General features: G+C 35.1%; 1 protein-coding gene across 2 annotated transcripts in view; it reads right to left on the reverse strand.

Annotated features, from left to right (window-relative positions):
- The window catches only part of SH3RF1 (SH3 domain containing ring finger 1), a 95,686-nt gene that overhangs the window by 19,781 nt on the left and 60,178 nt on the right, over positions 1–15,727 (reverse strand). For both annotated transcript variants that reach the window (XM_067297895.1, XM_067297894.1), the window contains exons 4-7: positions 15,575–15,670; positions 10,273–10,575; positions 9,223–9,333; positions 1,663–1,820 (exon numbers count right to left, since the gene is read on the reverse strand). In XM_067297895.1, coding sequence (XP_067153996.1) covers positions 1,663–1,820; positions 9,223–9,333; positions 10,273–10,575; positions 15,575–15,670 — 668 coding nt within the window. The remainder of the gene's footprint in view (positions 1–1,662; positions 1,821–9,222; positions 9,334–10,272; positions 10,576–15,574; positions 15,671–15,727) is intronic.

Here is a 15,727-nt window from a genome sequence, read left to right on the forward strand (position 1 = left end):
TTTTCTTTTTTTTTTTAACACTTTTATATAAAAGTTCCTGCAATCCTGCAATTGCATGCTGAAAAATTTGTAACTGCAAAATTTCCTGTTATCACATTAAAAAGAGACACTGTTCTACCAACTACAGTGTTCTGTTTTCTGCCACAAGTTAAACATAAAACCTTTTAAACCTTAAACCTTATACACTTACTGACCCAGACCTTTTGGAAATTACATACTCTAATAAATCACATTTCCTCAAAAATAATATACTTTTCACCAGAGGCAGCCAATTAGGGTGGCTGATGAGCAGACTACCCTTCCTTTTTGAAAAACAATCCACAATTACTTGCACTGCTTGTCTTTCCATTCCCCTTGTTACCCCAAGAATAAAAAGAAGTGTTCTCCAGGCAAAATCGTCTCTTTTGCACAGTAAAGACAGTATTAACCGTACACATCTCCTTTTTCCATTAGATCTTTGTTCTTTGCTGTCCACCCAAGAACCTTGGCATTAACTGCAAAAATGATTTAAAGACAATACAGTGGCAAATATATGACACACTGGAAACAAAAAGCTTCATTGGCACAAGATTTAGGGATGATCTACAAAGCTGCAGAGTAAAGCTGCCTGTGAAAGCAGCTAATTGGTGTTCATTAACTTCCCTTTTAGTTAAATCAGTCCAAATTTCCTTAGTATCCTCATATAGAGCAATGCTTTGAAGATGGAGAACAGGAATAAATGAGATAGGAACTCAATTAACTGCACTAAGCACAGTGATCCATAAAAAAATTGTTAAAATGCTTGATGCCAAAGAAATAGCCCAAACCCATATGCACCTGCTATACAAGAAAGGTGTTCTTTTGGAGCGGGAGGAAACCTGGTGCGAAGATAAAATAAAAGACACAGAACAAAAGTGGTCCTTGCATTATTCAAATGCCTTATTAGATGGTTCAACCACTCCCAAATTTTATTTTTTCTTTTATCTTTCCTCTTCTCCAAACCACACATAAAGAAGTTTCCAAGAAGAAAGATGCTGTCAGCAGCACATGTCAATATACAAAATATTATCACCCAGAAGGATGACGCACATTTGCTTGTATTACAAGCGTGAAGACATAATGCTAACTAGCAGCTCTCTGCCTTCATTCCAAATTGCCACCCACTAATTAATGAAACTGTAGAATCCTCAATCAAATTTCACTTGCAACTTGCATAGGCAGCCTGACAATGACATGCTAATATAACAGTCTAAATGATATACAGCGTTTGCTGTGTTTTGGCATAAGCTATTCCACACGAGAATAGCCTTTTCATTCCATTCATAATAGAAAACATTGGATAAATTCACTCCAGGGCTTGCTGCTTGCAAGTACACAGTCTTCATTCCTAACTCAAGGATTCATTCATCTTATGCACGATAAATACTTTATATTTTTGAAGTGAGTCCTTTGAATATACAGCAACATCTGATTATATTTACCTAAGCCATAAATAGCCCTCAGCAAGAAGGCTGTTTGGGGATATCACCTTTATGTATGTTTTGTTGCTTTTGTTCCTCGTTATATGCATGGCTTTCTGGGAATTCTAGCAGAACATAGGCCAGCTGGCAAGAAATAAGTACACACACTGTTATTGATCTCATTCCATTTCTTTGACTGGCAACAAGGTTCAATTTTACTTACACACTCGGTCGACTTTGTGGTCGTAAATGTGCCATTTGGTCAGTTGATCCTGATGTAGGCCTTTGTGTTACACCTGCAGATGGAGGTCCAGAAGAGGCCGATGCAATGATTGCGGCAGACAAGAGAGGCGGTGGCGGTGGAAGAGGAGGATTCATATTCTGACATAATAAGAACAAAAAACAGCAACAGATGATCAATATTGTTTGATGAGTTGAATCAGCTGCAAAAAAAGTACGATATGCTAAGGAAATGAGAAGAACAGCTGAATTCAGTATTCCATTACCTATTCGTAAGATACAACTGGAGAGTTAGGCTTGTCTGTTTTTCTCTTTTTCCAGTTTAAAATATTGAAGTCTTGGGAGCTAATTAAGCAAATGACGAGCAATTTCTCAGCACAGGAGAAACCAAATGCATTGTTTCTAATTATAACATTTTTAGGAGAGGACTTGACAAAAATTCATAAGCTTTCCAGGAGATAGATTTTACGTCCTGCTGCTGACTGTACTTCAAAACATGATTGTTTTTGTAACCTGAAGCTGAAACATAATGTACAATTCAGCAGCAGTGCACCCAAACCACCCCTTCTGGGGGAAAATTCCCTTTGATGTATGGATTAAAAAAGCAAGCACAATATGAGACCATAGCCACTGTGCTATTGTTACCATTTTTGCCTATTCTTCTAGTTTAAAGCATTAGGTTTTGAAATTCAGTATTATCAAGACTGGTAATCTTTAACAAACACTTTAGTAAAAAGGCACAGTTCCTTTACGGGCATCTTAATGGGGGTTCTGCCTACAGGATTCTGCCATGCCTTTTGAAAATCAATGGAGCAATTGTTACCTTCGGCTCTATAAAGCCCCAGACAATTCTTTAGGACCTTGTGTACTGACACTCCTGGGAAAAGTTTCTCACAGAAGGAGGACTTTCCCTTCCCCCTTTCCAAAAATAATTCTTTGAGTTACAACACACAAAAAGTGACTACCAAAAAAACCAAACCAAAACCAAAATTTCAGAACGTAAAGCAGAATTAATTTGTTTCATACACCATCTTTGATGTAGAGCAATCCTTTAATTCTGAAAGAAAAAACCCTGAACAATGCCACTGTTCACTTAAGATTTAAAAAACCCATAAGAAAAAATACAAATTAACAAAACGTTATTAAGTACTTCCTGGCTCTTCCAATACATCAGCATATAAATGTATAGCACCATATTATGACTGCGGAATTACAATGACTTTCAGTTATATTCCCCTGCCCCAAACAGCTCAGCTGTGCGCTTCCTTCCATGCTTTTCTAAACAAAGATTTTTCAACAAAGTATGTCCTAGTTCCACACCGCAGGATTATTACATCACTGCCTTGGGTGAAAGTGTTAATAAAAAGACAGCTCTGAACTAGTCTTACACTGCCAAGATAAAGAGCTGCATGATTAAAGCCTTAAAATCTAGAGAAAACTGATTGTCTCTAATAGTAAATATAGTTTCAGTCAAAATTCTTACACTTAATTATGATATGAGTAGCAAGGTAAATTGTGAAATGTGAATATTTTATTAAAAAAAAAATATTCTGCTCATGTGTAAGAATTCTTTGTCACCAAAGAGGCCAACTGTATCAAACACAAGCAGACATAACCTGCTGAAGAAATGTAATTGTGTCCTCTGATACTAATAACTTAGTTATCCACAAGAATTGCATTACATTTGTTTTAGATTCTAGATCCCTATCCATCAAACAATGTTTTAAAAATATCCTGATATTCTACAGTGAAATAGCAACATTTCTGTTTCAATGGCTTTACAGAAGAAATTATTCTCCTCTTCCTATCAGTTTAGATAAAGACAAGCTGAATGCAAACATCTAACTTTTAGGCAACTGGTCTTTAAAATATAAATTCAAACCCTTCTTTAGGTATCTAGATACTTTATACATGGTGGAACCTGTAAATCCACATTAGGAGACAATCAGGTGGAAATCTTTAAAATTAAACCTATTCATGCACAGTTATCAAGGTGTCACGATTTCATGCTTTCAGTATCGCTGAAGATGCAAATAGTGGACACTGTATTTTATTCATGTGAACACATAATATATATAGAAGCTTATTAGCAGGAATAAAGGCACCTGCTCTGTTCAGGTTCTGCTCCCCTCCCAGTGTCTATTACTATGGTAATGAAACCTGCAGTGAGCTGCAGCCCAATTAAACTTCTAAAGATTTGGCAAGTGCTCAGAAATCTAAACAAACTACCTGATAGGCTTCAGAGGACAAGTGCTCCTCAGCCTGCACTGCTACAACTTCATAAAATAGTTCCAAAAAGCTTTAGCCAAGTTTTCAAGAAGTCTGGCCTGTAGCCACTTTTGTAGATACTGAGAAACAAATCCACCTCTAGGGCACAAGCCAGTTTTGATTTATCCTGTATTCAACTTTTATATATTAAAAAAATGCAAAGCCCACATGATTTAATAAAATATGTTTATTAAAATAATTTTAAGAGTATTTTTATTTAATGCAGTTGAAAGGGGGAAAATGCAAACTTCCTGCAACTACACTTTAGCCAGAAAATGTACTCTCAAGCATATAAAACAGCACATTAAGCAAGACTCTGAAATAAGTAGTCAAACTGTGTTTCATCTATTTATGTAAAAACCTTCAACTAGTAGCTGTACCCATACTCTAGAAGCTCATATATATTTCTAAAGTTCAAATGCAGGCTGCGTTCTCATATCAGTCAACTGAAGATCCATAACTCGCTTCCCCCAAGAATAACAAAAGGCACAGCAGCGTAGGGGGGGGGTGCCCCACAACGTTAATTAACCGTCTTTCCTCCCACAACATCCAGGGAAAATATATGGCTTGCACCATCCCCCGAGGGCTAACAAATTAAGGCTCATGTTTAACAAAATTCCTAAACTATAAATGCACGTTTTGAAGAGGAGGCCTCTGATACAAGAACTCATCGCTTCTTTCAGCTGCTTCCTCTTGCCTACCAAAATTATCTGGAATTTTTGTTGGTTACAACTCAGACAGTTAGTTCTCAGTTAATCCTCCTCCTGACTCACTTAACACTATCGAATCAGCTGGAACCACATGAAAGAGACCTAAATGTCATCATTTTTGCCTCATTACTAATACTTCAGACTACCTTATATATGCAAACATACAGGCATGGTATTTTTTTTTTTATGACAAAGAGAAAACAAGACCAGAAGAAACATGGATTTTTAATTTCTGAAACCTTCAACATGTAAGTAAATGTAAACCTTCCAAATACAGAGCGCCTGTTTCTGCTAACAAGTGCACATATTATGACACCATTTCAAATTAAACATATTCAATCTTAAAATATAGCAATATGGCTACATTTTGACTGAGTCAAACATTGTCCAAAATATTTTTAACTTCATATGAGAATGTAAAGACAGAATGCAAGTAAGGTAAGTTATCTGTTGTTACATTCTATTTTTTTCTTCTACTACTTGTGAATGGAGCTCTAACTTTGTTGTGGCATTTTTCTTCTCTGTTTCTTTTCCATATCACAGTGCAAAATGCATATATCCTGTAAGATTCTTTTTAGCAGAATCTATGGCAACTAGACCTCCTCCATTAGATAACTGCCTTATAAATTACACCCAAGAATTTCCTCTCAAGTAAATGAGGCTTACATAATTGTGTGTGCATATTTTCACACAACAACTGTTCAACCTGCTATCTGCTACTTATATTTTAAGAACTTCAAATATACTAAGCACCTCTAAGTTCAGAAATGCCAGTGGCCAAGAACAGAAGACCACTCAATGCCCCCATTAAGGACAATGGTGAAGTGTGAAGTTCCAGAGAACCTTGCAAGTGACATTACCACAGGCAAAAGCCTCAACTGCAAGTAAAGTTTGTCTCAGTACATAGCTACTTCTATCTCAAAGAATCAAACCTCAAAACCCAAAAGAAGAATTCAGATTCATTAATGCTGCTGCTAAAGATCTAGTTTGCTGCTGTAAAACAAAACTTTCAGATAAATTATCTCAGGTTTTCTGAATGCAAGCTAAATTTTGCCTGTAAGACAAGCAATAGGTAGGGTACATGATCATCTGACAAAGCTTTTTTACTTGTCTCAACCTCAGTCCTGAAGCTGCAAATTACTTACCTCATACAACTTTTGGTATGAAACAGCATCTACAAAAGACTATTATGGACAAAATAAATTGAATAAAATTGGCATCTCTTGAATGACTGTATTGTTTCCCCAAAATAACAATAACAACTCAACTAAAATACGATCCTATACATGTACACAGATACCAGACTCACAGGCTCCTTAGTTCTAGGAATTCAACTCCACTGTCTTAGAGTGACTTACTTTCCAAACAAGAGACCTCAAAGTATCTCTTCTTGAAAATAAAAAAGCCTTCTTTTTTACAGAGAGTAAGACAAGACAGTAGCTTTTCTTCATTTACAGATTTGGGAAAGTAGCAAAGATGCATAAATTCAGGCTTACTGTAGAGGAAAATATCTTTCTCTTCATTGACTAGCAATCATGCTCATGTTCTAATTCTTGCTTTCTCCCTTAATCTGAGTTTGGTGTGAAGAAGAAAAAGTTGTATCAAATGGCTTGCCCTCATAAAGATCAATCAAATAGTGTTATAAACACCCAAAATAAGTAATAGAAGGAAGATCCAATTAAAACCTCTTCATGCTTAAGAGAAACTCTAAACACTCTCTGTTCCAACCTGACTCCCTTGTCATTTGCACAGTATTCAGAAATGAAGAGAAAAGCTAAAGAGAGAAGCTTAGAGAAATGCAACAGTTTATACTTGCAAATGCAAAAAAAAATACAAAAGCAGAAGGATCCAAGCTAACTACTACCAATATATTATATTGTACAGTCACAAATGTTCTGTAGCTTAAAATTAATTTTCAGGATATCAGGGAGGATATTTCCAGAAGGGCAAATCCAGAAAAACAAGAACATCATTTTCTATCTTGACCTATCAGAACTGTTTTGCAGATTCCCCAAATTAAAACAAGAATTTATGAAGCAAGAGGAAAAGGGGAAATAAAAGCACACTTCACAGCCTGCAACCCCAAACTACATCATCATCTAACATCATCTATAGTAAAAGAACACGGGAGCCACCTGACTGTAAGCTGTGGTGCCAGCTTGTATTTTAGCCATGCTGACTACAAGTCAAGAAGGAACCGAACATTATGTACAGAACGTTATCAACTTTTAGAATACAGCAGCTCAAAGAGGGTGGCAGAGAATAATTCAGATTATCAGTGGGAATTATATGCCTAATTGGAAACTTAACCAGAAACCAGGTTATCACAAAGAGGAAGTATCTCTACAGGATACAGGATAATCATATGCCAGGAGTTTCACTCCATGTTGCGTTTAGCACTATAATTTAATTCCCATGGGTACTGATGGTGAGATCTTTTCTGAGCAGACTTATGCAACTAAAGCACCCAAGGTTGCTTAGTAACTTTGCACCAACACCAAAATAAAGTATTTTTCCATGTTGGGAATCAAAGAAAGAACTGCTGATTTTTAATAACAAAGAAAAATGTTAGTCATGGGGTGGCAGGGGGGGAAGGGGGAAGCAACTTCTGACAGAACCTTTGAAATCATGCTTTGAATCATGCCTACCCCTTCCTCTCCAAGACCGAATATCCTCAGCCACAAATCAAATTTATTGCTAGATATTTGCAGCATATATATTAACTAGACTTGTATTCTCCTTGACAGCAAAAATGATATTGACGCCAATTTTGTTTGTTCAGTGCATACAGGTACTTTTCTTGAAGAACAGGAGGAAGAAATCTAAAAGATTACGCAAATTAGTATGTAAGCAGCTAGCTGATTCTAGTATTAGGTGTACACCTCTCATGCAAGAAAATACCAATCTATATATAAAAGGAGATTACTAATTGGTTCCAGATTAGCATTCTTTAACAGTAGGATTGCACAGATGGTCCACAGGTTGAAGGAGTGGTAAAAAATAAAAGGACAAAGCATTGCTACAGAGCAACCTGGCTTACTCAGTAAAGCAGGGCACAAGCATACTGTGTGTATAATTGTCAGTAACAAGGTCATTTATCTGAGGAACAAAAAACATGCAACATATTTACTTGGATAAGAACAACTACTACATCACTAATGCCAACGAAAACAATTTGTGGGACCACAGCGGACATCGAGCTGAATATAAACTTGCAATGCTTCGCTCAGGCAAAATGAATACAGGCAAATTCTCAAGAGATAAACATCAGCCTAAGAGGAAAAAAGTCAAAGGGTCATACTATCAATATTTTCACTACTGAAAATGACCATGGAGTACTGTAACCACTTCTGGAATGAGTTTCAAGACAGACAATGAAATACTGATGATGATTCAGAAAATAACAGCATAATTTAGAAGACTGAAAATAATATCTTAGAGTTCAAAAAAATAGGATCAAAACAAAAATGAAAGCTGTCAGCTGGGACCAAGCCACGCCTAAACTTTTACTTAAAGAACAAAAAGTTGATAATAGAAGGCTCTTCAATTTTGTAGACAAAGATGTAAAATGATCCAAGAGCTGAAAGTTGAAAACAAAACCAGACAAGTTCAGCAGCAAGGCTATTCACTGTGTTTTAGTTGTTTTAAAGCAACTGTAAGGATAATTAGACACCTAAAAAAGAGTAAGACTTTTTAAAAATTATTATTATTCAAAGCGGCCCCCCAAAAAGACAAAGATAGGCTCTGATCAGAAACACAATTTTTGGACTTGAATCAAGAATTAAATTTAGAGAAGTGCTATGATCAAACTAAAGGCTTATAAAGTTCCCTTGAGGTTTATGAATACTGGTGTCCACACTCTTTAATGGAGCTAAAATCAGTCTCTGATAATTGCAGTAGGATATAGGACATTCCAGAGTTGGTCCACTACAATCATAGCAAAACAAAGGATTTTAGTTCCTTTTGGAATGAAAAGCTGCCCTTCTTGAAGACAAAGTCATTTTCTTTGTCCAAGGAAAGTAACACTGCTTTGCAATACTGTTTTCATTTTTATCTCCAAGATCCTCACCTAGATATGCCAGGTATTTGCTGTATCTGCCACAGGGGTATACGCAACCAAAATCCACGTGTTTAAGTAGAAGTAAAATGCGGAGTTTTGAAACTTATTTCAGAGAATCCTGCTAGTATTGACTTCAGTAAGACAAAAAATCTGGCAGCTGAGGTCTCAAGTTCTTTTTGCAAGATCTTTCTTGTTTCCCCCCACCCCTCCCCAGCTTAATGTCTGACTCAGACTGACAAGAAACACTGTTCTTGAAGAAAACATGCTTATGTTTACTACACAGAAAGGATAGAGGATAGCTGGGGAAATGGATACACATCACAGGACACGAGGTATTATTTGTGGCAATAATGCTATTGCTATAGTTCAATGCAGGCTGTTGTATCACATATATAATCATAACAAACCCAACATTTCAAATCAGTGTATCAGAACTCCAGAAAGGAAAGTGACTGTAGAGACACGAAATAAACGTGGAGGCTGAGTTTTCTTAAATGCTACTTACACCAAGAGCTGCTTGGTAGGTAACTTCTGATGGGAAGGTAAATGAAGGCCCTGTTGTAACTGGGCTGCTAGGAGGCGGGGTCACAATTAGCCCTGTGGTACCAATATGAACCTGTCCAAAAATAAATAAATAAATAAATAAAAGATAAAAAAGTCAATTTGAGCAGTTTTGTTAGAAAAGCTATTCATGACAGCTGTATACTTTCTGGTGAAAAGCATCATCATTCTGCTAACCATAACTTTAGATAACCATAACTAACTAACCATAACTGCTAGATACTCATGCAGGCAGTATTGGACCTCACACTCACTTTTCTGGTATTTCAGAAGCTTTGAAGACAAATATTAAATCAGCAATATGAAACACACTTTTACCAATTGCAAGTTTTTCTTCCCCTCATAAATGGCAGTCAGATCCCAAAGATCTGTAAATAAAACATATTTAATAGTTCATGTAAAACACCACCAATACTTCGTCTCCACTACTATCTCCACTCTCAAACTGTAATCTTTACATGAAACAGATAATTGTTCACCAACCACTGCTACATGTAACTAAAGGCTTTGAAGAAACATGAGATTGAAGAATAAAGCCAGAGAAACGTTTCTTCTTATCAAAATCAGATTAATATGGTAGGCTTCTGAAATTCACACAATTTTCGGGGTGAATTTACCTTTTACTTGCATGCAGTTTACTTATATTCACTATTATATTCAATTTAGAAGACAACCAAGAAATTAAATTGTTCTAGTTTCCGGTTTCCGTAGTTTAACAACAATCTTTGTGACATTTTAGAAATTAACAATGGTTAAATAAATAAATAAATAAATAAAATTTACAAGACCAAAAATATCTGCAATCATTTTATAAGAAGCTTTGTAAAGAATTTTACTTAAAATCCTCTCATCTTGGAACACAGGTTTTCTGAAAGCATAAGTTAATATTAGTTAGATAAAATTAATAATTTGGAATAAGTAATCTGACAAAATCAGAAACATTTATAGTTATTAAAAAACATACATAATTTATACTTAATTTCAAGTAAATTACCTGAGACGGGGCACTACAGGAAAGTCCTGTCAGCTCACTTATGCGGGCTGCTGCAGTTGGGTTACTGGAGCTAATGAGGACAGGAGGACTAATTTCCATTGAATGACGATTCTGAGAAGACTGCGAAGACTTGTTGGACATAGTTAGGGAGGTAAAAGAGTGCCGTTTTTTGGTGTTTTTCTTAGTATCGGTGTACTTTTGGGTTGAATTGTTGTGGGCTGCCCCAGAGGTACCTTCTCCAGAGTCTACAGCAGAACCTGAGGGCTTATCCAACTCTATCAGCTGCTTGGCTGCTGTGTTAAACTGCAAAAAAATATCAATGCATTAAAATTAGTATTTTTGTATTACTTATAAAAACCAACTGAATATAATAGAACACTACCTTCCTTTTTCTTTTATTCATAATAAAGGTTAAATTAAAAACCTTGCAATTTAAAATTGTGGCATACTGATCCACTCTACAAATTAGCCGTCAGAGTGACAAGTCTTTCACTACAACCTCAACATAGTTAGTGTTGGTGTGGGTGGACTACCCCTCAGAGGTAAAATTTAAATCAAGAAAGGGCATTATGCTCTAGCTCAAATATGGATTAATTCAGCAATATCTCCAGCCTGTGTCATCCAGAAGCCAGAGTAAATCACAGCAGTCCCATCTGACCTTACAATATAAAAGTCTGCATTACAAGACTCCTTGATTCCTCATTTTATTTTAAGCCTTTTTGGCTTTGTTTTTAAAAAGAACATAACATAACCCCAACCTTTGCATGTAGGGTCTTGAAGACATTCCTCCTAGTAGCCTTACCTTTTTATGCACATATCTAACACTAGCAGTAGTGAAAAAGAGGTCTCCAAAATACAGACTTAAAAACATAGTAGGACAAACTAAAGATCCATCTACATCAACATATTTACTGCCTGAGAGCAGTAACTATATAAGCAACCATACAAAAGTATGGGACATAAAATGAGAGAAGAAACATATATTAACAATTCCGTGGAAATAAATTCTCAGCTTCCAACAATCTGTAGTTTCTAATTTTCTTATGCAGAGGTTGTACACCTTTGAGTAGAGGGCCATAAAATGGATCTTTCTTCTTTAAGCTTACCTAATAAATATTTGTTCATAATGAACTTTTTCTATTTGTTAATTTGTTATAACAATGTTGTATTAAGTGCAAGTAAATTCTTCCTCTACAGTGAAGAAACATGGAATCCTACACATTTTCTTCTTACAGCAGTTTAGCTTTAGGTAAGAGAAAAAGAAAAATGACTTGCATTTTTCACAAAACCATTATTTCCAGAAAATTTTATTTATATTTTATAGCTACTGTAAGTGAAAAGTCTCATTCATTCATGAGCTGAAATAATACCAGCATCAGTTTTCTGAACAAATCAGCGTTAACATTAATATGTACCACTAAATACAAATACTGTTACTTGGATAATTGTAGCCAATTAGACAGAAGGGAAAATCTTTTCTGAAGAAGAAAGAGCAGGATGAAAGAAGGAAATTACTTATTGTAGAAGCACTGTTTCTATTCTTCAGCATATCACTACTTCTATTTATTTTACCCATTTTCCCTGAAAATGTCTTCAGACACTTACTATACTATGCTCATGGAAAGTTTTAAAGCAATATTTTATTCCATCAAAACAACACTTGAACAGATCACAATCACGAGCAAAGCTGCTGAAAATATTAATTTCAAAAACAAACTATTTTTCCTAACAAGAACTATGCAATACAGAACCATCTAATAAAAATTTGTAACTTTGAAGCTCTCAGCGGGAATGAAAAGATTATTTTGAGATTACTGCATTCAAAATTAACAATCTCTGTTTTCAAGAGTAATATAAAAGATTCACGTTTTGCGTAAGTTTTCTGTTTTTAGGTCCAGGCAGACAAAAATGTTGAAAAGTAAAGCAAAGTTTCCATAAAAGTCTTGATGTTATTCTTCTGAGTTTAGTATTACTACAAAAGACCAGTTTTTCTAAGCACTGAATTAGATCACACTAACAATGACAGACAGAAAGCTTAGGCTAGGAAGTACAATGGTAAAAAAACCACCACCAACAAACAAACTGTGCTAGGAATCCAACCCTGCTAAAATATACAGACACAATTAAAGATAAACAGATTTTGAAACACACTTTTTTGGTACAGAGGACAGACTAATAAATAAGAACTCGACATACCACATGCGTAAGACCTTGAGTTCTTACTCACTAAAATGTCAGATTAACTGACGGACGCAATAGCATAAACAACAATGAACTTAAAATTCTACTACAATGAACATTGTAAATAGATTGTTAGTAAAGTATCTGTTTTCTGCATTTCTAAAAGGTTGTTTATAAATAAAGCTAGAGGAAATGGATTAGTAGAAAGGTGTTTGCCAGTTCATGTGAACTTGGAAAACAAGAGTTGTCATTATTTTCCATCATCCTTTTGATTGAAAAGTGATTTCTTTTCCTCAATTTTTTCTTTTCCATTTTGTTTTTTTCTAGTTTTTCTGTATGATGTATAATAATTTAAATGTGTTTTAGATTTGGAGAGCAGATGTGTGTTTATAAAGATGTGATAAAAAAAATGTTAAATTTGAGGTCTTTCTAGGAAGTGTATATTGCACACAGAACTGTATTCTATTTACAAAAACTGATTCCATCTGTTTAAATTCTGATTAAGCTTAATTTTTTTGTAATAGAGAAAAACACAAGTGTTGCAAACTTAAATATATTGTTTCTAGACTCACTATGTTTACTTAACTGCAAGAGCCTGGTTGACCTGCTTTTAATGCAAGTATGTTGAGTCAGAGTGTGTAATAATTATTTAGATATATTAAAAAGCTTATACTCTAAAACTACAGTTTTTCTGGTTCCAGTGTTTCCCCTCTTAGGGAAATAATAGAACTATTCTTGTTGCATTTTTTTGCATTATTGCTCATTTTCAGAGAGAAGCAATGATTTCACAGTGCCACACGTCTACAGATTGTACTGTTTTGTGAGACAGACAGTTAACTAATCATACTTTCATTAATGCAATCACTATTAGAATACCTCTCAATATATTTTCAGTCCTAGTTTTTTATTACCACAAATTTAAAAAATGGAAGTGATATAAGAAGCACAGCAGACTGGCAAATATTGACTCATAAAGTGTTTTTCCAGGTAAACCACTTTCCTTAAATATAAAGTTCTTCATGGACTTTAACATATTTAGAATTTCATTCTGCCGCCTCATAGTACAAGAAACATTGCAAGTATCAGACACACGTTTACTACAGAATAAGCATAAGAGACTGCACTCATTTCGAAGTAAATGACTTTAGAAACTTTCAGGTAAATACAGCTACTAATTGCCATTAAAGAGAATGTAGACTGACATACACATAAGGCAAGGACATCATTATGACATCATTATGACAAAAGTAGGCAATGATCACAGGATTTGGAAATATGACTAATAATACCATATCAAAATTATCTCAAATATATGCATTCATTTTAGTCTTCAGTGTCTTTAGGAATAACAACATACAAGTTAAGAATGGTTTAATATACCTTTGTTTGTATCAACTGCATATTTTCAAGGAGATAAAAACTGTTGTGTAATCTCAGAAAACAGAAATTTCAAAACTAAAACTGATAGTTTTCTGCATATTTGACTTCTCACAATAGCATGTGTTTCCGTTCAGTATATGCTATAAAAATATCATCTATGTGACCTAAAATATTTCTCTGGGCATATTTATCATTCTCAATTTCCCAAATCATTTTAATGTGAGAAGCCATTCAAGAAGCTATGCACAATCTTAAAAGGGTTATTGAAGATACATTTTCTTAGTTGCTGGAATTTGTCTGAAAACTTCAATGGTGAAATATATTTTGTGACTATCTCTGAGTATCATTTGTTACATAAATTGTTTCCAAAAAGAAGTCTCCATTTTGCAAACTTTTATAGAAATAGAAACCAAGTTGCTAGTTAAGTAGCTTGACCAATTGGCAGCACCGGGAAAAAGCTTTCCCTAACCTGGATACGTTGAGTGATCTAGTTTAAAAAAGCACTACAAATAGCTGTATTGGCTGAACTGAAGGGGCAGTAAGTGCAAGGAGCTAGGAATGAATAGTCAGGGGTGAGAACTTTGTAAATTGGCTTTTAAAGAGTTCTTAAACTGAAGCCAGAATTTCACTGAGCAGGCTGAAAAACTTTTTTTAAATCATGTGAAATTTTCTCTCCCCAGATATATACACCTGCTGATCCTTAAAACAAGCTAAAAAAAAAAAAAAAAAAATAGACTTTTCCTTTTTCAAATGAGTTTTCTGTGTTGGTTTGTAATTTTTTTTTAAATTAAATTCCTATCTCATGAGAATATTTAGAAATTGAATTAATAGGACCTGGCTCAATTCTTGGTATGGTTACACCTTTCTTCTATGACCTGAGGTACATATTTCTCATCCCTCTTGTAACGTGGAATTATTTCTTTTCTTTCATCCTTCTGCCTCATTTATTTAAACAGAATCTCTTCAGTGCAAGAAGTGTATCTTACCACGTATCTATAGTGAACCTTTCAGAAAAAGGCAATCACTATTCCAAGCCTCTATGCCCTTCTGCAATGCAAATGACAATAATTATTATTTCAGCTGCACACACTGCTCTTAATCACCTATTAATTTCTATATAGAGGACAAAGTAGTGGCTTCCATCTATGAAACACTAAAAGGCTGGGGAAACTATTTCTCAAGGACTGCTTCTCTCTGTAAACTGTCATTACCACATATCAGAAATGCAAGAAGAGACAGAGGATTTCACCTAAGGGTCTGCTGGATGTAATTCATTGCTTTACTTGCTTCGCCGTATCCTATTTTCTCTGACTTTCTAGCTGTGCTCCTTTGTTTTTGAGAGGTAGGGATTAGAGACAGGGCAAAGCTTACTATTTCTCTGACTCACTGGCTGTTTTCATTTTGTGTGTAAGTGTGGTTTGTGATTGACTGGATGACCCAAAGCATTAACAAGAAAACACAGTGATTGCCTCCAAGTGCTTTCATTCTGATTCCATACAATGAAAACAGATATCAAAAGGGTAAGCAAAAATCAATGGTTGAACTGCTGAGGTCATGAACATTCCCAAATTAAGCACATAGATATATAAATAACCTAAGATCTGAAATAATCTCTGGTTATTTTAGAATGATCATCAGTACTAATAGTTTTAGAAATGCTATAAATAAATTGCAGCAGTTCCTTTCTACAAAATGAAATACCTTGTGGACACAGCCTTACTCAGGGCACAGCTTTACTCACCTCAACATACGAGATGGGAAATATTCCTATCTTGTCAGCCAACATTCCTTCTGCCCAGTTTTCATCCACTCGGCGAATTACAGTCAGAACGTCGTCCTGCGTGAACATGCAGAGATTATGTCTCTCAGCTCCAATTAAACTTCTAATTTAATT

The sequence above is a fragment of the Apteryx mantelli genome, chromosome 5, assembly GCF_036417845.1.
Source record: "Apteryx mantelli isolate bAptMan1 chromosome 5, bAptMan1.hap1, whole genome shotgun sequence".
NCBI lineage: Eukaryota > Metazoa > Chordata > Aves > Apterygiformes > Apterygidae > Apteryx > Apteryx mantelli.